This window comes from Mastigoproctus giganteus, chromosome 2, assembly GCF_048544385.1.
Source record: "Mastigoproctus giganteus isolate SK-2022 chromosome 2, ASM4854438v1, whole genome shotgun sequence".
Classification (NCBI taxonomy): Eukaryota; Metazoa; Arthropoda; class Arachnida; order Uropygi; family Thelyphonidae; genus Mastigoproctus; species Mastigoproctus giganteus.
This window is the reverse complement of record NC_143576.1, coordinates 91,004,030-91,031,049: the sequence shown is the minus strand read 5'-3', so window position 1 is coordinate 91,031,049 and position 27,020 is coordinate 91,004,030. Positions and strand designations below refer to the sequence as shown.

General features: G+C 35.7%; 1 protein-coding gene across 1 annotated transcript in view; it reads left to right on the top strand.

Moving 5' to 3' along the window:
* Positions 1 to 27,020, top strand: part of LOC150089413 (ribosomal RNA processing protein 1 homolog B-like) — a 141,714-nt gene that overhangs the window by 73,876 nt on the left and 40,818 nt on the right. The window contains exons 6-7 of the mRNA XM_090389975.1: positions 1,496 to 1,575; positions 17,226 to 17,369. Of these exons, the coding sequence (XP_090246101.1) occupies positions 1,496 to 1,575; positions 17,226 to 17,369 (224 nt within the window). The remainder of the gene's footprint in view (positions 1 to 1,495; positions 1,576 to 17,225; positions 17,370 to 27,020) is intronic.

The window sequence follows — 27,020 nt, the reverse complement described above, 5'->3', positions numbered from 1 at the left end:
AAAATTTTGATCAACTTCTTTTTATAAATATTATTTTTTTATATATTTCTTCTTGATATTTATATTTTGATTTCAAGCTAGGTGGCGTTGTAGAACTTGTAAACGAGAAATGGCGGCTAAAACAGAAGGCAAAACGTTTAAAATTACTCCTGAAATTCAGTTTGCACAACGTCTTGCTGGAAATGATAAAAAGATCCGAGATAAAGCTTTAAAAAATCTTCGTAGATGGCTTTCTGTAAGATCAAATTCGAGCAATGGTAAGTCATACAATTCTTAGTTACGAAAATTCATCGTAGTACCCACGCGTTAGCAAACTCGTGGGATTTGTTTATTGATAATGCATTTGGTTGTAAGCACATTCGCTTTTCCAATGTTTCAACAATGATATGTGAGGGTTATTATTATTATTAGCCATATGGGCAGAGATTCAGAAACGGGTACCCCTTCCAGCGATATTGACGGGTGTTGACTCCGCCTATCGTCACGTGATCTCCTTAGGAGACGGATGCAGCCGGCACGGGAGAACACACACTGCGTGCCACGTAACTAACGGCACTGGAAACACGTGTTGCGAGGTAATTGTTTATTGGTATTGTTTATTGTTCCAGCCCACATAGACGGGGATCTGGGGGCAGTAGCCGGCTCCCACATAGACGGGGGTATGGGGGGCAGTAGCCCCAGACCCCCGTCTCTGTGGGAGCCGTCTCGTTTTTTTTCTGGGGGCAGTAGCCCCCAGAAAAAAAAAAGTAAAGAAATAAAAATTAATAAAGAAAAAGAATGGCAATTTAAAAAATGGGGAGTCACAACCCGCCAATCATTGCCCTCCTCTCCTCGCCGCCATTTTGAAAGGGGTACCCGTTTCTGAATCTCTACCAGTTTTTTTTCTAAAGGAATTGTATTTCATCAATTTATAGGTTGTAAGATTTGAAGGCATTTTATTGATCAGCCCATGTATATACAGGAATTAAATAGTCTTCTGTATTAGTGACTGAAGTTTGTATGAACGTGAAAAAAGCAATTTGTATATTAAGGTTCCTTCCAAGTAACCTTTTGAAGAATATCTCTGTATTGATAATATGGTTAAATTGAGAAAATGAGAATTCAGTGTATGAATATGCAAGTAACTTCAATAATTTTGCTATGTTCTTCATGCAAAAAACAGAACCATTAGTTATTCCTATTACAAAATAAGATGTTTGTGTCTTTTCCTCTAGTGTAATACCATTATTATAGTAGGTTTTGCCACTAATAATACATTTTTCTTTGCTGATAATAAATAGCATATTTTTAGGGTGTTAGACAAAAAGATAACTATATTCAGCAATTCAATTTAATTTTACATCATTGTAGTATCTTTGATTATACTGTATATATTTTATTAGATGATATTTCTTTATAATGATAAAGCATTGTTTGCTTTATAGATATAATAATCTTTAGCATTAGTGATTAAAAACTGACTATAAATTTGAAGTAATGCATACTTTTGTTATAGTTTTTACAGAAGCAGATATGCTAAAATTATGGAAAGGCTTATTTTATTGTATGTGGATGAGTGATAAACCACAAGTGCAGGTAAGTCTACTGTAGAATATCTTATTTTATTTTTATTATTTTTTTAAATAAATTAAATGCATAATGGAAGTTATAATTAGTTATTTTCTATAGTTAATAAATATAAAATATTCATGTAGCAAGCTTAGATGATATCTTTAGTAGTATTCTTTAAATATTTTATATGATCACCCACTTGGTGTCTATTAAACATCAAACACTTAAGAAGATGGATTACTTATTAGTGGTATTAACCAGAATTATTTATCTAGTGATTGCTTTTCTCAACAACAACAAATATATGAATGTGTATTTGAGAATTATCTGCTGCCACAGCGATCTATGATCATATTTGTCCACAATCCCTAGGTTTGAATGAATTTGTGGCAATTATCTACTAATAGGGATGGTAAATTGTTTACTCTTTAATTTATTACACCTTATGTAGCAATTTTATTATTCATCTCCCACCCACTTCTTTAGAATCAGTTTAATTGACTTTAGCATTTTTCTTCTTTATTGTTTTATAGTTGGGTATGCATGGGATACAAATATTCATATGCACACACACACACACACACACCACTGCAAACCAGTGGTGGTGAGGGTAAAGAAAGCCAACACGAGAAGATGCATTACGTGGAAAACTAGTTTCCCGATAGAGCACTCTAGCGGTGCTCGCTCGGTAAACAGACAGTAGGTGTTATCAGTCTGGAGCAAAGTCGAGAACGATATATTGATTGACAGGTAGGCGGGGCAAATGATGTGCTGATTGGTGCGCAAACACAACACACGATAAAACTGGTTTAGTATCAAGCAGAAGCACTAATGATAACTTGCCCTAATTGCACATGCCCTAATGAACGCTTTCCATAATGGTGAAAAAAGGTCAGGTTACCTCCACTTGAATCCCATGGGATTCAAGTTTTCATTAGAATCATAGGTGGACTAGCACATAAATTGTTTATTAACAAAATATTAATTTTTTATTAATGTAGTTTTATTTTTAAAGACACTCATGCATATAAACACATATCATAACATTAATCAACACCTCAATAGCTATTTACTATATATATATATATATATATATATACACACACAGTGGAACTTCTATTTAACGAATTTCTCTATATTACGAATTTTTTTGCAAAACATCGCATCTTGAAACGAAATTACAAGCAAAATTAACCCCATACGGCAAAGTGTTAGTCCCTCTATAACTAATTTTTAAAAAAAAATTAGTAAAAGCATTTTTGAAGAAGCATTTACTGCTAAACAGCCGCTCAAATATATGGCTCCCTTCCCTCCGAATTGCACATTAGCATCTGGAATTAATCATCCTTTTGGTGAATACTTGTGGCCATTGACGCCCGTAGGACAGTCTTTGTTTCATTTTTCTTACAGTTATAAAACCAAATGGGTTTCTTAAAAGTGGGAATAAACTTTACAATGAATAGGGTAGATTTCTAAATTGATGTCGGCTCAGGGGAAATGAAATTTGCTGCGGTAAACCTTTAGCATGCTGAAGCGGCAATACATAGAATGCTACCATAGTCGGATTTTAGTAACACTTACCGAGTGACATTCGCTTCTCACCTCAACTGTACCATGTGACCATCCTGTCAATCATTATGTGATATGTCGGTTCTCATCTAACTGGACTTCCAGTAGATGGTTTTCATGAATTTTTTTTTTTTTTTAAATTTCATTCCTTTAGAACAATTTGTCATCAATCACATATGCTATATGATCTTGGTTTTTTTTTTTTTTTTTTTTCTAAAAATAACATATAGCATACATGAACCATAAATTTTCTTTCATGTATATATGAATGAAAGCAGAATAAAAGAAATTCACAAAGTTGTATATTTCTTCAAAATGATTGATAAGAAAGGTCACGTGATACTGTTGAATTGGCAAGTGAACGTCATTGAGTAGGTGGTACTAACAATTCACTATATGGCCAGCGCACGAAATTTGCGGTGTGTGTATCGGCAAGAGCTGCAGTCGAGTAATTTTTACAATTGCAGAAACAATGTTGAAGAGAAAGTGTTTGAGTATTAATGATAAAATAAAGATTCTTCATGATATTGACCAGGGTTTTAAGAAAAAAGATGTTGCGGAGAAATATGGCATACCTGCAAGCAGCTTATCTACTATTTTAAAAAATCGAGAATCAATTTTAAATGCAATTGAAGGAGGAGCAGACAAGAAGCGAATTAAGTTGAGTATATACGAAGATGTTGATAAAGCTGTTCTAAAATGGATGCAAATGATACTTAAAAAGAATATACCAATATCGGGTCCAATAATTAAGCAACAAACTCTGAAATTTGCACAGTCCCTTGGACATACAGAATTTAATGAGAGCACTGGGTGGCTAGATAAATTTAAGAAGCACCACAGAATTGTGGAAAAGGTTATTTGTGGAGAAAGTGTTATTGTAAGCGAAGAAGATTGCAACAGTTGGAGGAACAATACCTTAAAGAAGATTTTGGAAGAATATGAACCTAAGGATGTTTTTAATGCTGACGAAATGCGCTTATTCTTTAAATGTTTACCAAACAGAACACTTGCTTTTAAGGATGATAAATGTTTTGGCCGAAAGCAAAGAAAGAATCACTGTACTATGACAGGAAGTGAAAAATTAAGACTTTTAGTCATCGGAAAATCAAAAAACCCAAGATGTTTTAGAGGCACAAAGAATCTTTGGAAGTTGACTACACCTTTAATAAAAAAGCATGGATGACAAGTGATATCTTTGAAGACTGGATATTAAAACTAGACAGGCGTATAACAAAAGAAAAAGGAAAATCGTGTTGGTAACTGACAACTCTCCGACACATCCTGCCAGTATTTCTGCCAAACTTAAAAGTGTGAAGTTGTTTTTACCACCAAACGTAATGTCAAAACTCCAGCCAATGGACCACGGCATTATTAAAAATTTTAAATTTCATTATCGAAAGAGAATAATAATGAAGATTGTCAATGTGTTATCAGAAAATAGAAACTTGGAGGTTAAAATTAACCTTAGAGATTGCATCTCTGAACATGCAAAAGTTTGGACAAACAATGTCACTGAATACACTATTCAAAATTGTTTTTCGAAAGCGGGATTTGCGTTGAATACAGAAGCCGAACAACTGGACGAACAAGATGAACTGCCCCTTTCACAACTAAAAAACTTTTGAACATTATTAGAATCGTCCGCAAACATCAAAAATGAATTAACACTGGATAGTTATGTTTGTGTAGATCAAGATCTCACTACAACAGAACATCCAAATGAAGATGAAATACTGCTGAACAGTGTTAGACGCGACCATGTTCATCAAGAAATTAACGATGATGTTGAAAGTCCATCAGAACAGCCCGTAGAAAAGCCAACTCACGAAGAAATTATTAACACTTTTAAAATGGTTCATATGGGTCTACAGTTTTGTGAAAATGTTCCTGATAATGTTTTTAATGCTCTGAACAAATGTGAGGTTTTCTTTGAGAAACAGACAATTTTTTAATTGTACTGTGCAAATGAAAATTACAAATTTTTTTAATTTGTGATACTCACCAGCTAAAATTTTGTAAACGTAATTTAAATAAGTGTTTTTGAAATAAAATACTTTAAAAATAAATGTAGATTCATTTTCATTTTCTAATTAAATAATAATTTTTAATAAAAAAGATATTCTCTGTATATCGAAATTTCTCTATAATGAATTTTTTCGCTGGATTTTTCGAATTCGTTATAGGGAATTTCGACTGTTTATATGAAAAGAATCCTCCTTTCTTTTCCTATTATTTCCTAACCTAACGCTTAAACTTAGGTCACGAAATGCAAAGAAACCTATTTTGTTATTTCCTAACCTACCATTTAAGGTCAGGTTACAAAACATAATGAAAAATAAAGAAACCTTTTCCTTTTTTCGTAACCAAACCTAAATCAACAGTATAGTAAAAACACTCAAGAACTCCAAAAATCTGCTTTCAATAATGAGAAAAAAACAAAATGAAGAACGTAAAAATGAACAGAATGAAACTTTTATTAATTTAGTTTTCATCAAAAAATCAACCGTTTTATTTTCCTTACAAATTTCTTCCGTCTTTAAAAGATTCATTGCTACTATTACCTCTGTACCATTCATCACAAAACTATTATGCACCATTCTTTACTCATAAATACACATCATAATACCAACCAATGACTACACAGTAGCTTGTTGTCTGTCGCGCCCACCACCAATCATTTCATCGTTTGCCACACCTACCTGTCAGTCAATATATCCTTCTCGATTTCAGTTCCAGTCCGATAACACCTACCATCTGTTTACCGAGTGAGCAGCACTAGAGTCTGATGTTGGGAAACTAATTTTCTGCAGAAGTTATCTGATATTTCTCAATGTTCTTGTGTTGGCTTGCTTTACCTTAGCCACAGTGGTTTTTACTTTGCAATATCAGTTGAACAAATTGCCATAAGTTTGTAAGAAAAACTTTGATGGCATAAGTAACGCAGTTTTAATTTGGATAATTGGGTTCCCTCATTTATCAGCTTTGTAATATGTGTTGAAAATTTTTCACTGCATCATGTAACAAGTTTACATCAATTATATTATGAAATAACGTGACAAGGAAAAGTGGTGGGATGGTAGTTGAAGCAACCATGGTTACATCTCTTTATTCAATTCCGTTTTCATTTCTTAAGTTGGTCAGCATACCAGAGTAGCCTTTAGAAGAGGCCATTTATTTGTGTGCACCTATTTATAAAACAAATTCAATAGTTGAAATTCTGTGCTGGTTTTACTTGTACTTTGATGTTGCAAGACATGGAACAAAGTCTTCTTAGGACACTATTCTAAATTAGAAAAATTGAAACAATTGTTAATATATTGGATGAAAAGTATGGCTGTGTGTATTCAGTTTGTATGCCCAAAATATCAAAAGATTGGAGGAAGCAATTGCATCCATCCGGCATTCTTCAGTATATAAACATTCAGTTGCACTTGGCAACTCAGATAGAACTTTTCTTTGGTCTTCAAATCCTGTACCAAGATATAAATTCCATCTATGTATAACAAAAGTTGTTGTTAAAAATATATACACAATGAATTTGAAAGGAAAATTATTGCCAGATCTTTCTGATTTGTTATGTGATGATAGAACAATTTTTCACTAGTTCATAATGAATGATGTATGTTTTCATGTTTCTGGTTATGTGAATAAATAAAAAATGAGCAAAAAAATCCTAGAAAATCATTAACAAAACTTTGTGCACTAGTTTAGTATAGAGTTGTGACATTTAGAAGTATGGTACTGCTTTTTTTTTTTTTTTTAAGAGAATCAAATTTTAAGAATGAACGCAGGATGATACCCTAGTTTATTGCAGACACCTTCACAAAATGAGTTAAGAAGACTAGCAGTAGGTCAGAATAATGCTTATTTCTAACAGCAGCAGCAAAACAGCCCACACTTACTCTGCTACTATGCAAATCAGTTGGCTACTATTATATCAAAGCTTTCCCAACCTTAGAGTAAACAATTTTTTTCATATTTTAGTATTAAATCAGCTCACACCAACCATAAGAATAAGTATTTACTGTAACTGAAATATTTATTTACATATTAAAATAAAATATTTACAAAAACTGCTATTATATTAAATTAATTATACATGTAAAAACATTAAAACTGTGATAAAATCCTTGAGATAAAATACATTAAAATAAACAGGATTAAAAGCGATAAAAACGATAAAATTCTCTGGAGCTTTCGGAAGCTTGCGCTCCCTTCCTCAGCAGTAACAAAACTTCCTGCAGCACGTCCATATATATAACAGGCTCACGGTACCTATACACGTGGTGCAGTCGGCGCATGGTCTGAACTGGAAGCGGAAATAGCTCGGGAACGTGTTAAGCAAAACCGTTCATCCGTACTTAGGATAATAGTTTCAAACAGAGGATGCATACGCATACCTCTGTCCCTATTCATAATATTGTGGTCGGATGAACAGATTCGTAGGCTCTCGAGCCATTTACGGTTCCAGAACCCATGCGCTCGATCCATGATAACCGCATCCTCTGGGGAAATTTGATGCTGCTTCTCCCAAAAATGTTCGGCCACAGCAGACTTATTGTAATCAGCGGTTTTTATAGCATTTGCATGCTCCCCCAGACGATCCTTGAGCCGTCGTTTTGTCTCGCCCACATAACATTCCCCACAATCCGGGCATTTTATCCTGTATACTACTCCACTACTCAGGTCCTTTGCTATTGGGTCTTTTACCTGAGACAACACTGTGTGCAACCTCCGCCCGGGAAGCTGCACACAGCGTGTTTTATAGCCCCGCAAAATTCTAGCGAGATGCTCAGTAACGCCCGGATAGTAAGGAATGTATGCGGTAGCGACAGGAACAAACGGTTCCTGACGGTTAGACTATTCCTCTACTAAATCTGTCTATGATCCTCTGGGGGTATCCGCATTTTCTAAGGTCTGCTGTGACCCGTCTAATTTCACATTCTTTGTCCTCAGAGGTGGTGCAGTGTGACCCTGCTCTATCTAGTAGAGCTTTCACTACACTATTCTTATGCTGCCCAGCTTGTGCTGAACTATAATGGGTGTACTGGCCTCTGCACATAGGTTTTTTAAACACAGAAGTTTTTAGCCTAAGGCCTACCCTAGAGACCAGTACATCCAAGAAAGGAAGGGTACCTCCTGTTTCCACCTCTGAGGTAAATTGTATAAATTGGGAGAAGCTATTAAGCCAATGGAGTGCATCATCCTCTCTCCCCTTCTGGACCACGGTAAAGGTATCATCAACATACCTTTTCCATTTCTTTATGGGAAAGTGACATCCACTAAAAACCCTGTCCTCTAACTCCTCCATGGCCAGATTGGCCACGATGGCGCTAATAGGAGATCCCATGGCTGTACCGTGAACCTGTTTGTACATAACACCTTGGTACACCATAGTGGTGCTGGCCAGACAAAGTTCCACACCCGAACAAATATCCTCTACGTTTAAAAGCGATCTACTACCCAAAGAGACATCATTACTCAAAGATCTTCTAACACAATATATTCCATGTTTAATTGGAATGCATGTGAATAGTGACACCACATCAAAAGAAATCATGCTGTCGTTTTCATTTACAGTCAAATCTTTCACAAAATTCACAAATTCTTTACTGTCTTTTATGACATAGTTGGACTGGCCCACTATAGGCGAAATCAATTTAGCCAAATACCCTGATAAAGCATATGTGGGGCTTCCTATAAATGATACAATAGGTCTGAGTGGGACTTCTGTCTTATGAGTTTTTGGAAGTCCATAAAACCTCGGGAGTTGACATCCAGTAGCATGTAAGAACCAAAAGGTCTCCCTGGAAATCTTCTCTGCCTTTAACCAATCCTGTACCAGTTTATTAACGCGCCGCTCTAGGCCAGCCAACGGGTTTCTCTGAGTAACTTTATACGTATTATTGTCCTGTAAAAGGTCCATTGCTTTTTTGTGATAGTCTTCTTTGTTTAGGACAACCGTCGATCTGCCCTTGTCCGCAGGTAAAACCACAAGGGCAGATCGACGGTTGTCCTAAACAAAGAAGACTATCACAAAAAAGCAATGGACCTTTTACAGGACAATAATACGTATAAAGTTACTCAGAGAAACCCGTTGGCTGGCCTAGAGCGGCGCGTTAATAAACTGGTACAGGATTGGTTAAAGGCAGAGAAGATTTCCAGGGAGACCTTTTGGTTCTTACATGCTACTGGATGTCAACTCCCGAGGTTTTATGGACTTCCAAAAACTCATAAGACAGAAGTCCCACTCAGACCTATTGTATCATTTATAGGAAGCCCCACATATGCTTTATCAGGGTATTTGGCTAAATTGATTTCGCCTATAGTGGGCCAGTCCAACTATGTCATAAAAGACAGTAAAGAATTTGTGAATTTTGTGAAAGATTTGACTGTAAATGAAAACGACAGCATGATTTCTTTTGATGTGGTGTCACTATTCACATGCATTCCAATTAAACATGGAATATATTGTGTTAGAAGATCTTTGAGTAATGATGTCTCTTTGGGTAGTAGATCGCTTTTAAACGTAGAGGATATTTGTTCGGGTGTGGAACTTTGTCTGGCCAGCACCACTATGGTGTACCAAGGTGTTATGTACAAACAGGTTCACGGTACAGCCATGGGATCTCCTATTAGCGCCATCGTGGCCAATCTGGCCATGGAGGAGTTAGAGGACAGGGTTTTTAGTGGATGTCACTTTCCCATAAAGAAATGGAAAAGGTATGTTGATGATACCTTTACCGTGGTCCAGAAGGGGAGAGAGGATGATGCACTCCATTGGCTTAATAGCTTCTCCCAATTTATACAATTTACCTCAGAGGTGGAAACAGGAGGTACCCTTCCTTTCTTGGATGTACTGGTCTCTAGGGTAGGCCTTAGGCTAAAAACTTCTGTGTTTAAAAAACCTATGTGCAGAGGCCAGTACACCCATTATAGTTCAGCACAAGCTGGGCAGCATAAGAATAGTGTAGTGAAAGCTCTACTAGATAGAGCAGGGTCACACTGCACCACCTCTGAGGACAAAGAATGTGAAATTAGACGGGTCACAGCAGACCTTAGAAAATGCGGATACCCCCAGAGGATCATAGACAGATTTAGTAGAGGAATAGAGTCTAACCGTCAGGAACCGTTTGTTCCTGTTGCTACCGCATACATTCCTTACTATCCGGGCGTTACTGAGCATCTCGCTAGAATTTTGCGGGGCTATAAAACACGCTGTGTGCAGCTTCCCGGGCGGAGGTTGCACACAGTGTTGTCTCAGGTAAAAGACCCAATAGCAAAGGACCTGAGTAGTGGAGTAGTATACAGGATAAAATGCCCGGATTGTGGGGAATGTTATGTGGGCGAGACAAAACGACGGCTCAAGGATCGTCTGGGGGAGCATGCAAATGCTATAAAAAACCGCTGATTACAATAAGTCTGCTGTGGCCGAACATTTTTGGGAGAAGCAGCATCAAATTTCCCCAGAGGATGCGGTTATCATGGATCGAGCGCATGGGTTCTGGAACCGTAAATGGCTCGAGAGCCTACGAATCTGTTCATCCGACCACAATATTATGAATAGGGACAGAGGTATGCGTATGCATCCTCTGTTTGAAACTATTATCCTAAGTACGGATGAACGGTTTTGCTTAACACGTTCCCGAGCTATTTCCGCTTCCAGTTCAGACCATGCGCCGACTGCACCACGTGTATAGGTACCGTGAGCCTGTTATATATATGGACGTGCTGCAGGAAGTTTTGTTACTGCTGAGGAAGGGAGCGCAAGCTTCCGAAAGCTCCAGAGAATTTTATCGTTTTTATCGCTTTTAATCCTGTTTATTTTAATGTATTTTATCTCAAGGATTTTATCACAGTTTTAATGTTTTTACATGTATAATTAATTTAATATAATAGCAGTTTTTGTAAATATTTTATTTTAATATGTAAATAAATATTTCAGTTACAGTAAATACTTATTCTTATGGTTGGTGTGAGCTGATTTAATACTAAAATATGAATTTTCCCAACCTCAGAGGCCTTTTTCAGGAAACAATTTTTTTCTGTGGTGATATCTAAAGGAAAGAGGTTTTTCTTGATCACCCTTCAAATATTATTGAATTAAAAGACATTATTACCAAGCTAAAGAGATTGATGTAAACTTGTTAGTTTATATCATTTAAAACTTTCAGCACAGATTAGAAAAGCAAATAACTGAAAGGGAAGTTATTTACCAGACTTAATTTTAAAAACTAAAGCTAGATTAATTATACTCTTAAATGAAGGTTTTTTTTTTTTTTTTTTTTTAAACAGAGTAATGTCAATTTGTTCAACTGATAATATTACAACATAAAAATTTGTTGCAGTGTGCTACCCTACATATTAAGTTCTATGAGATATTAAAGGATGATTCCATATTCTTACTGAATTGAGAATAGGTATGTAAATACTGATTCTTGAAGGATTGCCATGCTCAGACAAATAAGAACCATTTACCTTTATTGCATTTATTATGGGTTGTAAAAGTTAGAATCATCCTATTTTTATGGTAATCAAAAATATTAGAACCTTTAGTACTGTGAATGTTTTGATGATTAGGAAGTTTTATAAAATCTACAGTTTGGATTTCTGTAGGTTTTATAATTTTTAATGGGAACTCAAATCAGTATAATGGTAAATATTAGTAGAAGATATGTATGTTCATATGACGGAATTGTGGTAAAGAAGGGATGATAAAATTTAAACAGTTTCCTAAATAACTAAAATCCAAGAATGACATTTAAAACTAGAATAAAAATAACAGTTATCATTACATTTTTAGAAATAACAAGAAAGAAGAACAGGATAAGTACCATGATAGGTAGAAGACCTGGATGTATAGATTACATCTTTTACCATTTTTTAATATTAACATACTAATAAAGTAAATAACATAATTCCAATCCATTCTGATAAGACAACCATTATCTTATGCTAAAATTCAGATAAGATTAGTTGGGTGTCAGAAGTTTCCAACAATTTAGTTCAAAGCTTAAACCCCCTAGTGGTCAAGAACAAACACTGAGTGTGCTGAATTAAGTGTTCTGCATTCATTTTGCATTTCATTGATAACATCCTATACATCAGGAAAGCCAATAACAGCACATGATACAGAGCTTGGAATAACAGAAGCATTACACTTGAAAACATAATTCTGAGAATTTAGATAAATTTCTCTTTGAGCATTTCTATTTGTCATTAATTGAGCAGCATAGTTAACAAAGGTTAATTTTGATGTTTTTTCCTTTATGTTGCCCATTATTTCATGAACTAATGTGGAAGGCATGAGGTTTGAATCTCCTTCATATATTTCCCTAATGAACAGTTTAGGCTTACATATTAATTTTGTAATTTTATATGACAGAGAGGGTACAATTGAATCAATTATTCTTGATTGATTCTCACCTAGGATCTGCACAGTATCAAGGATGTGACATTGTAGGAACTGATAGCAAGTATTTACCTTGACATCATAAAATGGTAGTGTCAGGTATTTTTGTGGTTGTTGTTGTTTGGTTTTTAGGAGCATTAGCAACTAAGGCCATATTGCTCTGGGAATATGCGGTGGTCATTCCCTGACCTTTCCGCATCCTCCGTATTTGGTGGTGACGGGCTCGAACCCCGGTCTAATCAAGAAGCATGTGCTATGCACTGCTGCTCCTTCCCACCTGGCTACGGAGGCACCCCATTTTTGTGGTAAGGACGTAAAATTAATGAAGGGGTCTTAATAGGAGAGACAGCTGTATGCTATGGAATTAAGTGAATAAGGGATTTAACATGGAAACAATTAGCATATTCATTCCGGGCCAGAAGCACCATGAAATAAATGTCAAAATGGACGAAAGATAGTTGAAACATTTAATGGAAGAAAAGAAAAAAGTCTGGGATACTTCAGACTTTCACTGATTCATAGGACAAGTGAATACTAAATACAAGAAATTACTGGAGGTTGGGGGAGAAGCAAGATGAGTCTGTGGTTAAGGAAAGATCCAGCACTGCCTCAATAAGAATGGAATTCTAAAGGCATCAACAGCATGAAGAGATAGTCTTGCCTTATGCAACTACTCATTAATTCTTATGAGTCCCCCCCCCCCACAAGAAGTTTTTGTTATAAACTAAATGTGTTGGGATTACAGGGATTCTTAGTTTGATCAGGACATAAAGGGAAGAAATTCACAATGGATTTTTTCCATTTGTCGATTTCTAATGTAATAAGTGGGGAAGCTTGTGAAATTTGCTGATGATTTGAAGGTTGGTTAATGATCAGAACCATACAATGTTAATAGTTGATATGGAGTGGTAGAAGCAATCCTCTTGACGACAAGGCTGTTTATTACATTTCAATGGAATAAATAATTTATTTAATAAAAAAAAAAAAAAAAAATCACGTGCATCAGGCTGCAGCTCAGTTCTGACAGACCACCATCTTCTCCTGTAGTGCTGATCTACTGCCCTACTGTCCAGAGGCAGAGAAAGCAAGGAAATTTAGTGAAACAACATTGCAAACCCAGAAGAACCCCCAGCATCTTGAAGCCTGCACAGACATTACATTTAACTGATAATACTTGGTTTTCTCTAACACATGCTTCACATTTTCTGTAGCCTTCTTTAATATGAACAGTGTTTGGCAGGAATTTAAAGGTATATATTCCTATTTTGAAGAAACAAAACTTTCACTTGAACTGTCTATGAAAAGATGCCACTCTTCTAGATGGAGACTAATACCAATTTCTTCATAAGAACCATTTAAATCAGAACAAAACCAGGGATTCTACAATCATGTAAAATGCAGTGTTGCAGTGGAAAAATATGATGTACTACAGCTTTTTGATCTGCAGACTTCATGTATATTTATCATACAAGTCTTGATAGTTTGAATGCTCTCAGGTGATCTGATTAAGGTGTTTAAGGCTTTGAACTAATTGAGCGAGCTCAGTGCTGATGACATTCATCCTCTTGCCCAGACTACAAATGAGGGGCCATAAATTCAAATTGCGGAATGATAGATGTGCAGAGGTTGCCTTCAGCCAGCAGGTGATTGATTGTTGAAAAAACTTTCATCTGTTGTTGTTATGGAAGTGGGCAGTTGAAAATTCAAAGAACTAGGCAAATTAGTGGAGGGGTGGACAGGTGATGTGGGAGTGATTTTATTTTGGCTGATGCTTTATAAGCTTACCTTCTTGTATTATATGCCATTACTACTAATAATAATAGTATTTGAGATATAAAAATTGAATTAAGAAATTTTATAAAAATTAAAAGGTATACACTTAGGGCTACTGCAAAAATCATGGCTCTGATATTGACCTGCAACTACTACAGCAGCTGTGAAGTTCCCCCAACTTTGTCTTAATCATTCATAGGCATTCCAAAATTGGCTTAATATACACTGCAAAATTTAGTGCCTCCAGCAGTGATGTAGCCAGAGAAAACTGCAAAAAAAAAACCAACTTTTTATGAGAGTACTGCAGGCTCTTGTATATCACAGTATTGGTACTTACTTATGTAATACTCAGAAATGTTGCAAAAACATAAAACCTTCAATTTCATCCAAAACATTGACACTAGAGATAAATCTGGGCAAATATTGGATTCTGCAGACAAAATACACTTAAGAAATGGTTAAATGTAGTCATACTTTTTTTTTGCATAGTAATTAGCAACAAGTATATCATTTATGGAATGAGTGTGAATTTTTGTGGTGATAGTTTTTATTCACAAAATTTAACCATTGTATTTATGAATATTTTTTATTCATTTTTTTCCTTATTTGTTAGCAGTAATGTTTGAATTCTTAGAGGTCTGTCAATGTAAAAGTGATATTTTTCATAAATTTTTGTGCTGAAACTCTAAAAGCCATTAATAGAGCTGTCAGTATATGCTTTTCATTTTGAACTTTTTCTCCCTAGTTCATAATACAGGCTGGCCATGATTAATGGCATTAATTCATCCTGCGAGCGCATCATGCAAAATGAAAACACGTTCATCAAATAACCAAATGGAAAAATTATAATTGGCCCGTGATTTTCAGGAATGTGCATAATGAATTTTAAAAATACCTTTTAAATGACTTTTTAACTGTATGCATAAAAGATAATGAAAATGATTATAGAATTCAACATTTATTGCATAAAATACACAATGAAGATACTATTTGTTATGGAAATGTTTGAACAGTGTGTTGGCTTTTTTTTTTTTTTTCATCAATCAATTTCTGTTAAAAAAAAAAAAAAAAAGTTAACTGCAGCCATTATCAGCCCACTGCAGGATGGAAGCCTCAACAATTCATGCTGAGGAAAATGGACCTTAATCTGCCACGATGGTCCAGCGCGGGTTGGCAGATCGACCGTATTTAGCAGTCAGGGGCTTGAACCCTGGTCTACTCAAAGAGCCTGTGTTACTGCACTCCCACTCCTGACCACTCGGCTACGGAAATCTGATAGCTGACAACAATCTTCCTTAGGCCTTGGCGAAATAAATATTGCAGAGAAAAACCTCAAACCTGTTGTGTGAGGTTTTCTGCAATATTTTCTCTGGGATATGCAGATATTTCGTGTCCTATATTCGGTATTTCATATGCAATACGAAATATTGCATATTTCGATATGCGATATTTTGAGGTTCTCTAAAATACGAAAGATTTCATCTAGTTGTTTTACCATTATCTCCTTTGCGGTAGCATTTTCATCGGGCTCATTTAAAAATTAAAATTTTTTTTTTTGCGTTTAAAAATTAGGATTTTTAAATGCAAGTCTTGCATGTGACTTTATTAGCGGACGACAAACAAGTAACGTGTCTGACAGTGGGCAAACGCTTGTTATTGCCTGTCCGATGCATGGTAAGCATGCGGTTCAAATCTTTTTCAACTATCACATGAAAAAAAAATCACGTTAACTGGAAATTTGCATCGTGTAAAGTGAAAAGTGGTATAATTTTTTCAGATAGCGGTAACTAAAAAACACGTTAATCAAACTCGCATTATACAAGGCCTGGCTGTACTGCAGGCATGATAGAAATGGTATGTTCACAACCACTTAGTTTTGAAGATACGTTGTACACTTGGTCGTCGACTTAGGACCTATGCGACTTACGACCACAAAAAAATAATAATAATAAATCAGGATATCACTACTGAGGACACCCATAACTCAGGTGAGGAGGCACATTGATGACGGGAGGCCTGAAGACAGCACCAGGCACATACACTCAGTTGCTCTCTCACATACACCCAGTCGCTTTCAAGCATCTGTTGCGTGTGGTGTATTAATTAAAATTCTACTGAAATATGCATAAAATGTTTAGTAAAAGGAAAATGTCTTCATCTACATACACGCCACTAAGAAGTCAAGGAAAACTATTGATTTAGAGTGTAAAATGAAAATTATCCAGCAGTATGAAGGCAAAAAGAAAGTGAATACGATAGCACGTGACTTGAAGTTATCACATTCCACGGTATCTTATAAATAAACAACTCCTACCTCAACCCAAGAACATGACCCTGACAATGCACAACCCAGCACAAGCAAAGATTAAAAATTGATTTTGTAAATTTCATTTGTATTAATTTTTACATTAATTTTAGATTGTATTTTTGTGTTTACAGTACATTATGTACAGTATTATTTTTCACATTATGTACAATATAATCATAGATTGTAGTTTTGTTTTTTTATAAACAGTATGAATAATAAACCAATTAAAATGTAGAGAACGTTTGAATTTAACCTCAGAGAGAGAGAGAGAGAGAGCCTAGGCGTAGAAACGAAGGTATGTACAGTATCGCTAAGTAAAAGATGAAAACATTACTGTCTTTAAAATGAAAAATAAAAGATGATAAAAATTTAAAAGATTATAAAAATAAATTATAAAGATGAAAAGATTAGAAAGGTTAAAAAATACTGTTAATAAATATATAGCCGAAATATGACCAGATCGACTTAAGACCTGTCAGTCAGAACAGAAGTCAGTCGTAAGTCGACGACCAACTGTATTTTATTTAAAAAATATTTTGTATAATATATATATATATATATATATTGTATAATATATATATATATTTTTTTTTTTTTTTTTTCTTTCAGGAAGACCTGGCTGATAAAATAGGGAAATTGATACACTCTTTTGGCAATATAGAAGGCTCTTATCTTTTCATTGATACTTTCTTCCAAACCATGGCAAGAGAATGGAGTGGAATAGATAGGTACAGGTTAGAGAAATTTATGATGGTAAGTATTCCCCTTGAATACACAGTGGAATACCATGCACTATAATATTATTTGAGAAAACTTAAAAAAAAAAAAAAAAAAAACAAAGTCATAATGAATTGTCATTATAGCCATATTTTGGCTAACACAAATCTCAGGTCTATTATTTTTAATGATTGCTTCATTTCACGGCAGTTAGGTCTTGCAGAAATGAACCTCCTTTGTTTTGCAATTGTTGTTGTAGTCTGCATCTATCAAATGATTCATGCAACTTTCAATAAACATACAATCAGTGGATTCTTATACCAGATTCCAAACTGTTGGCAGCACTCACAGTACAAATCTTATTGGTTGAAGAAGCTATGATGCATTACAACTCTCCAATTGAATTCAGATTCAACTTTCATAATTATAGCATGAAAATGAAAAGTTACCTGGGGGAGGGGGGGTATTCTGCTCTTGTTATACAGTGTTTTGATAGCTTCTCTTTGTACTTCAGGATGGCCATATGGTAAGAAAAGTATTGAAACATTGAAAAACTATTGGAAAATTTGAGATTTTAACTTCCCAGATATTGATTGGAACTTGTGGGTATGTCACTCGTGCATTAGCAAGACTTTTTTGGATTTATTGGATGATTGTTTTCTACAGCAGCATGTTTTGAGAGGCAATCAGGGGTAATACTCTTGATCTGATTATCAGCAGTGATTATTCATGCATTAAGAATCTGCAGATAAAAGAACCACTAGCTGGCAGTGATTACAGTGTACTGATGTTGGATTTAAGATTTACTTAAAGATGTAAATACCATCAGGGGTAAAGGGAAGGGCTTTAGCTTTTGTAAAGGTGACTACAGTGGTCTCAGAGAGTTTTTAAATTCTATACAGTGGGACCAACTGATGATGTTACCAACAGCAAACTCTAAATGGGAAGCTTTCAAATTAATAATCTTGAAAGCTACTAGGCTTTTCATACCAACTAAGAAATACTGTTCAAGGATTAGGCCTAAATAGATGTCAGATGAACTAATGCTTGTGGCAGAGAAGAAAAATGCATGGGATGCATATAAATTATCAGGAGACACTGAAGCCTGTGGTAGATATAAGCTAGTCTGTAATCAAGTTACAAAGTAGGTTAAGCAAGCAAAGGCAGATTACGAGAAATCTCTGGAAAAGAATTCAAAGAAAAACAGCAAAGATTTCTTTTCTTATATAAACTTCAGAAGGAAGGGATGAATCAGATTGGCCCACTTGATATCGATGGTTTGACTGTTTATGATTCTGCACAGGTAGCTGAGAAACTGAATGAGTATTTTGCATCTACATTTGAAATTGAGGAATTCTGTAGGGAAGTGGAGGCTAGAAGCTTATCAAACTCTAACAGGGAGCTAAATGATTTTGTAATAACTGAGAGAAAAGTGGAGGAGAAATTGTTGAATTTGAACATAAGAAAGACACCTGGGGATGGATGGGAACTATCCAATTATATTAAAGGAAGAAGCAAACCCTTAGCCATGATTATGAGATCCCCTTGGACTCGGGGGATTTCCCCACCGACTGGAGATGTGCAAATATATATCCAATATACAAAGGGGATCAAAGGGTGACACGAGTAATGACAGATCTACTAGTTTAACTTCTGTTCCTGGGAAAATAATGGAATTACTGGTTAAAGAAGCATTGCAGGATCATCTAGACAAGACTGCAGTTATAGTTCAGACACAGCATCAGTTTGTTAAGGGGAAGTCTTGTCTGACTAATTTGATTGGTTTCCATGATATAAGCTTGCTTTTTGCTTCATATGCCTCTACTAATGCTAATGTTGTGGACACAAAGGAACTGGATGAAAAAAAATAATTTTAATATCATATACTTGGATTTTAGGAAAGCTTTTGATACAGTTGCATGTGGAAGACTACTGTACAAATTGGAGCAGTATGGCATTAAGGGCAAGTTGCTGCTGTGGATAAAGGGATGGTTGAGTGTGAGAAGACAGAGTAGTAATTGATGGACACTGCTCTTTGCAGACTAATGTTATTAGTGGAGTTCCCCAGGGTTCGTTGTTTTCTTTATTTATCAGTGATATTGATGGAGGTATGTCAGGCTTAATGTCCAAGTTTGCAGACAAAACGAAGGTTGGCAGGGTTGTTAATGATAGTAATGACAGTATTCTAATGCAACAGGATCTAGAAAAGTTGAGTAGATGGGCAGCAACTGAAGTTTAACATTGACAAATAAATGTCCTATCATAACTTTTATTTTATTTTATTTTTTTGTTCTCTCTCTCCCCATATTCTGCTATGGGTTTGGGAGTAGTTTATGGATCCGGAGTAGCAATAGCACTCTCCTGCTACCCTTTCCCTCCGTGTCCCATGAGGGATGAAAAACTTTTATTATTATTATTATTATTTATTTATTTTTCTCCCTGTCTACCTGTTGCTGGAACCTGATCGATGCTCCCTTCCTTTCCGCAATCAGGATACAGGATTTAAAGATTTTTTTTTTTATTTTTCTCGTTCTCATGTTCTGCCCTAGTCTGGGGCTATCCAGGTCAGGCTAGCAACCTCTAACCCACTCTTGTTTTTTTTTTTTTTTTTCCCCTAACAATTTATCCTGGACCGGGCTCCCCTCTTCTTTCGTCGTTCCCCCTCTTCACCTTACTCTAGTTTTATTTTCCTCCCTGGGAAACTCGTTCCCCAGGGAGGAGGGTGATCAGATAGTAGGGAAGGCCTTGCCTTCCCGCACTATGGACGAGTACCTGGAAGCAGATGTTTAGGTGATCACTGCTTCCAGGTAGCCAAAAGACCAATACACACCACTACACTACAGAACACACACACACACACAAGTTCACAGACAAAATTTTTCTGTCCTATCACTTTCTCCCTTGCAGGATGAAAAACTTTCTTTTTCTTCCCCTCTTTGTTTCCTTTTCTCCTATCCCAGTTCAATCAGCATAGAACCCTCCGTCCTGAGTAGGATGATTTTTTCTTTTCTTTTTTTTTTTTTTTTTTTATTACATGACACATACTGGCCGTACCTTGACAGAGTCTGTAAAAACTGAACAGAGCAACGAGGCAGAGATGAACTTCTGTTCTAAGAGCCACCCATACAAAAATACAAAATACAAATTGACAAATGTAAAGTACTACATATGGGTAGAAGTAACCCCAGAGTAACTCAACTGTGCGTTATTACACTCAGGGTAGAGGAGAATGAAAAAGACGGGGGGGGGGGTAATGCACATTTAGACATGAAGTTTTCTGAGCAGCACAGATTGGCTGCAAGACTAGCTCATGGTGCTCGTCAGTGTTATATAGGAATTTTGCTAGCAGGGATAAGGACATTATCCCTTTGTATAAGGCAGTGGTCAGGCCACACCTTGAGTACTGCCTAGGTCTGGAGGCCTCATTTTAGGAGAGAGAGATGGAGACAGGGCTGTAATGGAGGGTATACGTGCGGATACACCAAATACCCTATGGATTTTTTTACTTGAATAGCATATACCTTCTGTTTTTTGAAAGACAAAAAACAAATATAATTAAAATATTCGCTGAACATTAAAAAATAAATTTATTATGTGCACAGTCGAACTTCCCTCTATCGAATTTGATAAATCCAGCGAAAAAATTCGTTATAGAGAAATTTCTTTATACAGAGAATATCTTGTTAATTAGAAAAAGAAAATGAATCTACTTTTATTTTTAATGTATTTTATTTCAAAAACACTTATTTAAATTATGTTTACACAATTTTCACCAGTAAGTATCACAAATTAAAAAAATCTAATTTTCATCTACACAGTACAATTAAAAAATGTCTGATTCTCAAAGAAAACCTCACATTTGTTCAGAGTATTAAAAACATTATCAGGAATATTTTCACAAAACTATAGACCCATACAAACCATTTTTTAAAGGCGTTAATCATTTCTTCACGAGTTGGCTTTTCTACGGGTTGTTCTGATGAACCTTCGGCGTCGTCGTTAATTTCTTCATGATCATGGTCGCGTCTAACACTGTTCAGCAGTATTTCATCTTCATTTGGATGTTCTGTTCTAGTCAGATCTTGATCTACATAAACGTAACTATCCAGTGTTAATTCATTTCTGATGTTTGCGGACGATTCTAACAATGTCCAAAAGTTTTTTAGTTGTGAAAGGGCCAGTTCATCTTGTTCATCCTGTTGTTGTTCGACTTCTCTTTTCAATGCAAATCCCGCTTTAGATCTCTTTGCGTCTCTAAACTGGCAAAGGTTTGCCAGTTCAGAGATGCAATCTCTAAGGTTAATTGTAACCTTCAAGTTTCTATTTTCTGATAACACATTGACAATCTTCATTATTATTCTCTTTTGATAATGAAATTTAAAATTTTTAATAATGCCTTAGTCCATTGGCTGGAGTTTTGACGTTACGTTTGGTGGTAAAAACAACAACTTCACACTTAAGTTTGGCAGAAATACTGGCAGGATGTGTCGGACAGTTGTCACTTACCAACACGATTTTCCTTTTTTCTTTTGTTATACGCCTGTCTAGTTTTAATATCCAGTGTTTAAAGATATCACTTGTCATCCATGCTTTTTTATTAAAGGTGTAGTCAACTTACAAAGATTTTGTGCCTCTAAAACATCTTGGGTTTTTTGATTTTCCGATGACTAAAAGTCTTAATTTTTCACTTCCTGTCATAGTACAGTGATTCTTTCTTTGCTTTGTTTTCAGCCAAAACATTTATCATCCTTAAAAGCAAGTGTTCTATTCGGTAAACATTTAAAGAATAAACCCATTTCGTCAGCATTAAAAACATTCTTAGGTTCATATTCTTCCAAAATCTTTTTTAAGGTATTGTTCTTCCAACTGTTGCAATCTTCTTCGCTTACATTAACACTTTCTCCACAAATAACCTTTTCCACAATTCTGTGGTGCTTCTTAAATTTATCTAGCCACCCAGTGCTCGCATTAAATTCTCTATGTCCAAGGGAATGTGCAAATTTCAGAATTTTGCTTAATTTTTGGACCCGATATTGGTATATTCTTTTCACGTATCATTTGCACCCATTTTAGAACTGCTTTATCAATATCTTCGTATATACACAATTTGATTTGCTTCTTGTCTGCTCCTTCTTCAATTGCATATAAAATTAATTCTTGATTTTTTTAAAATCGTAGATACGCTGCTTGCAGGTATGCCATATTTCTCCACAACATCTTTTCTTAAAACCCTGGTCAATATCATGGAGAATCTTTACTTTATCCTTAATACTTAAACACTTTCTCTTTGACATTGTGTCCGCAATTGTGAAAATGACTCGACTGCAGCTCTTGCCGATACACACACCGCAAACTTCGTGCGCTGGCCATATGGTGAATTGTTAGTAATGCCTACTCAATGACGTTCACTTGCCAATTTAACAGTATCACGTGACCTTTCCTATCAATCTCTTTGAAGAAATATAGAACTTTGTGAATTTCTTTTATTCTGCTTTCATTCATATATACACGAAAGAAAATTTATGGTTAATGTATGCTGTATGTTACTTTGCAGAAAAAAAAAAAAAAAAATACAAGAGCATATAGCCTACGTGATTGATGACAAATTGTTCTAAACAAGCGAAATTAAAAAAAAAAAAAAAAATTCATGAGAACCATCTACTGGAAGTTCAGTTAGATGAGAACAGACATATCATATAATGATTGACAGGAAGGGTCACATTATACGGTTGAGGTGAGAAGCGTATGTCACTCGGTAGGCATTGCTAACATCCGACAATGGTAGCATTCTATGTATTGCCGCCGCCGCAGCACGCTAAAGGTTTACCACAGCGAATTTCATTTCCCCTGAGCCAACGTCAATTTACAAATCTACCCTATTTATTGTAAAGTTTATGACCACTTTTAAGAAACCCATTTGGTTTTATAACTTAAGAAAAATGAAACAAAGACCGTCCTATGGGCGCCAATGGCCACAAGTATTCACTAATAGGATGATTAATTCCAGATGCTAATGCGCAATTTGGAGGGAAGGGGGCCATATATTTGAGCGGCTGTTTAGCAGTGAATGCTTGAAAATCTTCAAAAATGCTTTTACTAACTTTTTTTAAAAATTCGTTATAGAGAGACTAACACTTCGCTATATGGGGTTAATTTTATATGTAATTTTGTTTCAAGGTGCAATGTTTTTCAAAAAAAATTCGTAATATAGAGAAATTCGTTAAATAGAAGTTTTTAATAGAGAAGTTGCACTGTATATAAACTCATTCTATTAATAAGCCTGATATGTACAGTATACTCTGCTTTTCGTAACATTTATAAAGTATACCTTCTGCTAATTTTATGACTACCGCACTGGATGTAGAGCTGGAATGAGTACAGAAAAGAGCAATGACATTGCTCTTCTCTGTACTCAACCCTTTATTAGTAACAGCAACCCTTTGTTCTATTGGTGAATAGAACAAAGGGTTGCTGTTACCAAGAAAGGCTTAAGTTCTGCAAACTGCAGCGTCTGAAGACTGGGTACCTGTGAGGTGTATAAGGCCTTGAATGGTTTGAGCAAGCTTAATTTGATAATTTATTTATCCCTATTTTCTGTTACAATTGTTGGGAGATAACAAAAAGAAGGGAGGGAGAACACGTAAGCCAGAGGCTTTTTATTGGGTGTTCCCCTTGAAAAAGATAACAATAAAAACGGATCTGAAATTACACAGGTGTTATTTAACAGATACATCATAAATAAATCGGACATGTTTCTACATTCCATTACACAGACTTCGAAAACCAACCACATATGTCACGTGGTTAACAGTACTTATAATTACATTGTGAGTACTTTTACAATAAGAAATATGAAAGAAAAATATGATTAAATAATTGCGTAGAGTGTTACAAGGTTTTTGACAGCTATTCCTTCAACTTGTTTACATTCAAACTGGAAATTGCATTGTGGAAGGTGATTTAGATCACACATACCTGGTGATATGTTCAGTTCAGAGCTTCTTGAACCAGTTTAGTGAAATGGCATTTTTGATATTTTCAGGAAGATTATTCCAGGTTTTTGCACCTCTGTATTTTATATTTTTCTGACCTATGTCTTTTCTAAAAAGCGGAACCTTCAGGTTCGCTTCATTTCTTAAATTATATGTTATTCCTTCTTCGTCTTCTATTGTTATAGAAAAGGATCTGAAGAGTGGAGGAAAGTTTGGTGTTTTCAAAGCATTGTAGACAAAGACTGCCTCCGTTTTTTGTATCAGTTGGTAGATGCTTGAGTCTTGCTTCCTTATATCGTGAAGTCACCGATGCATTCCAAGGAAGGCCTAAAATTGTCCGAACACATCAGTTGACAATTGAATTGATTCTCGCAAGGTTACCTTGACTGATAGTACCTCATGAGATGATTCCATATGTGAGGTGGGGCTGTATTAAGGAAAGGAATACTAGTCTGAGAAGGGAAGGAGGTACCCAGGCAGAGGCTCAGGAAAGTATTCCTGCTAATGACAAAGTCTTCTTTTGTAAGGTGATCATTTGTTTATCCCAACTCAGCTTATCATCTAGCCAGATTCCTAGAAACTTGGTATCGTTCACCCTTTCGAGTTGTTTTCCTTTGTAAGTTATTTTGAAATCAATATTTAATGGTTTATTTTTCGTCCTAAACATCATGTATTTGGATTTTTCTGGGTTTAGTATAAGCTGATTCTTTTGAAGCCAACTATGCATTTCAGATCTTGCATTGAAACTGGTTAGAGTCTTTATCAGTGATTAGAATGGAAATGTCATCTACATACACTACTAGGTGGGAAGATGAAGAAGAGAGAGAAATTTGTTAATGTAAAGAACAAATAGGATAGGTCCGAGAAGTGAGCCTTGAGGTACTCCCCTGGAGAAATAAGAAATGTCTGAAAAATATTTGTTTGTTTTAATGACAAATGACCTATCAGTAAGGTAGTCTTCAAGGAGAAGGTTAATTTTTCTTCTCAAGCCAAGATTGTTGAGCGTTTTGAGTAGGATTTTATGATTTATGCAGTCAAAAGCTTTTTATAGTTCCAGAAACAGTGCTATTGCATAGTGACCCTTTTCAAGACAGTCCGCGATCCTAGCGTAGAAATGAACAACAATTGCCAGATCAGTGGATCTTTTCGAATGATAAACGTACTGTTGTTGATGGATAAGCTGATTGATTTCCAGGAAGTCCATGAGTCTGCTGTGAAGAAATTTTTCAAATAATTTTGCAAAAACTGAGAATAGAGCTATTGGACGAAAATTGTTGATGGAGTTGCAGTGTCTCCCCTTAGGAACAGGAACAATGATTGCTTTTTTGAATTGAGACGGGAATTTACCAGATTGATAGGAAAGATTGTAAATATATTTCAGTGGTGTTAGAATTGAGTTAAGGACCATCTTCAGCAGAGTAGAAAATATTGCATCAAAGCCAGAGGTTCCCTTTTCTTTTAATTGATGTCCTGCTTCTAAAATCTCTTGATCTGAGAGCAGACCGTGAAAAAAGAGCTCCTCATTGAGTGCTCGACATATTCTCTCATTGCATTATCTCTAGAGTCAAATTCGTCTTTAAAAAGATTATTCACACTTGAGAGAAAGTGATTACAGAAAGCTGCGGCTTTTTCCTGGTCATCTGAAATGAGTACCTCATTCTCAACTACATCTCCAACGTAGCTCTTTGTTTTGGACAAGCTACTACAAGGTAGTAGCTTGTCCAAGACTGTCCACTTTTACTTGCTTGTAATGATGCCTTTAAGTTGGGAACTATACCATCCCATGAAGCACCCCATCCCATGAAGGCTGCTGGAGGTCATAATAGAGCTGATTGAGAGAGCCTGGAGTGACAGATCTGTAAGTGTGCATAATCTCTTCCACAATTTCTTCATTTTTAATTACCATTAAGATGGGGTGATGATCAGAAATAGTGCATCCAGTACTGCATAGGTTAGTGAGCATTGCGAAGTCAAGAAGGGAATCGTGGGACTCTCCCATTCTAGCTGAGATAATTCTGTCCTGAAGAGAGGAAACCATTGGAAGAAATGACATCTAGGTCTTGCACTTGAGAGGAAGAGCTTTGAAGCATGTTGAATATTGAAGTCTCCCATCAGCAGAAGACTAAGGGATTTGCTTGTGAAGTGAGATAGAATATTGTCAAGAGTTACAAAGAAGCTGTTGACTGAAGCTGAGGGAGGTCGGTATAGACACCCAATCACCAGAGAGGCAATGTGGATAAAAGTGATTTCACAAGGCAGATTTGTGATAGGGAAGGCAGAGCATTGCAGATGATTGTGAACGTAAATAGCAACTCCACCCCCTTTAGAATCACATCTGCAACTGTGAAAGAGAGCGTAGTCCTGAAATTGGATTGAAACTTCAAGAGAGAACCAGGTCTCAGTAAAAACCATCAGATCTGGAGGGAGATTCCATGATGTCAGTTAAGCAAGGATTTCATCATTATGTTTTACAAGACTGTGAGCATTCATATAGAATACAGCAATTGCATCTTTTAATGCTGTAGTAAGGCATAAGTTATTTGGTTTAATTGTTGGCAAGTGACATGGCAGAAAGGTGTTTTCACATGAGTTAGAGTCATTCAAATTCTGGTAGGATGAAGAGATAGATGAATCATTTATAGAGGTTCTTTCCAGTTGGGATTCCAGAATATCTGAAAAATGCATGAATTGTCAT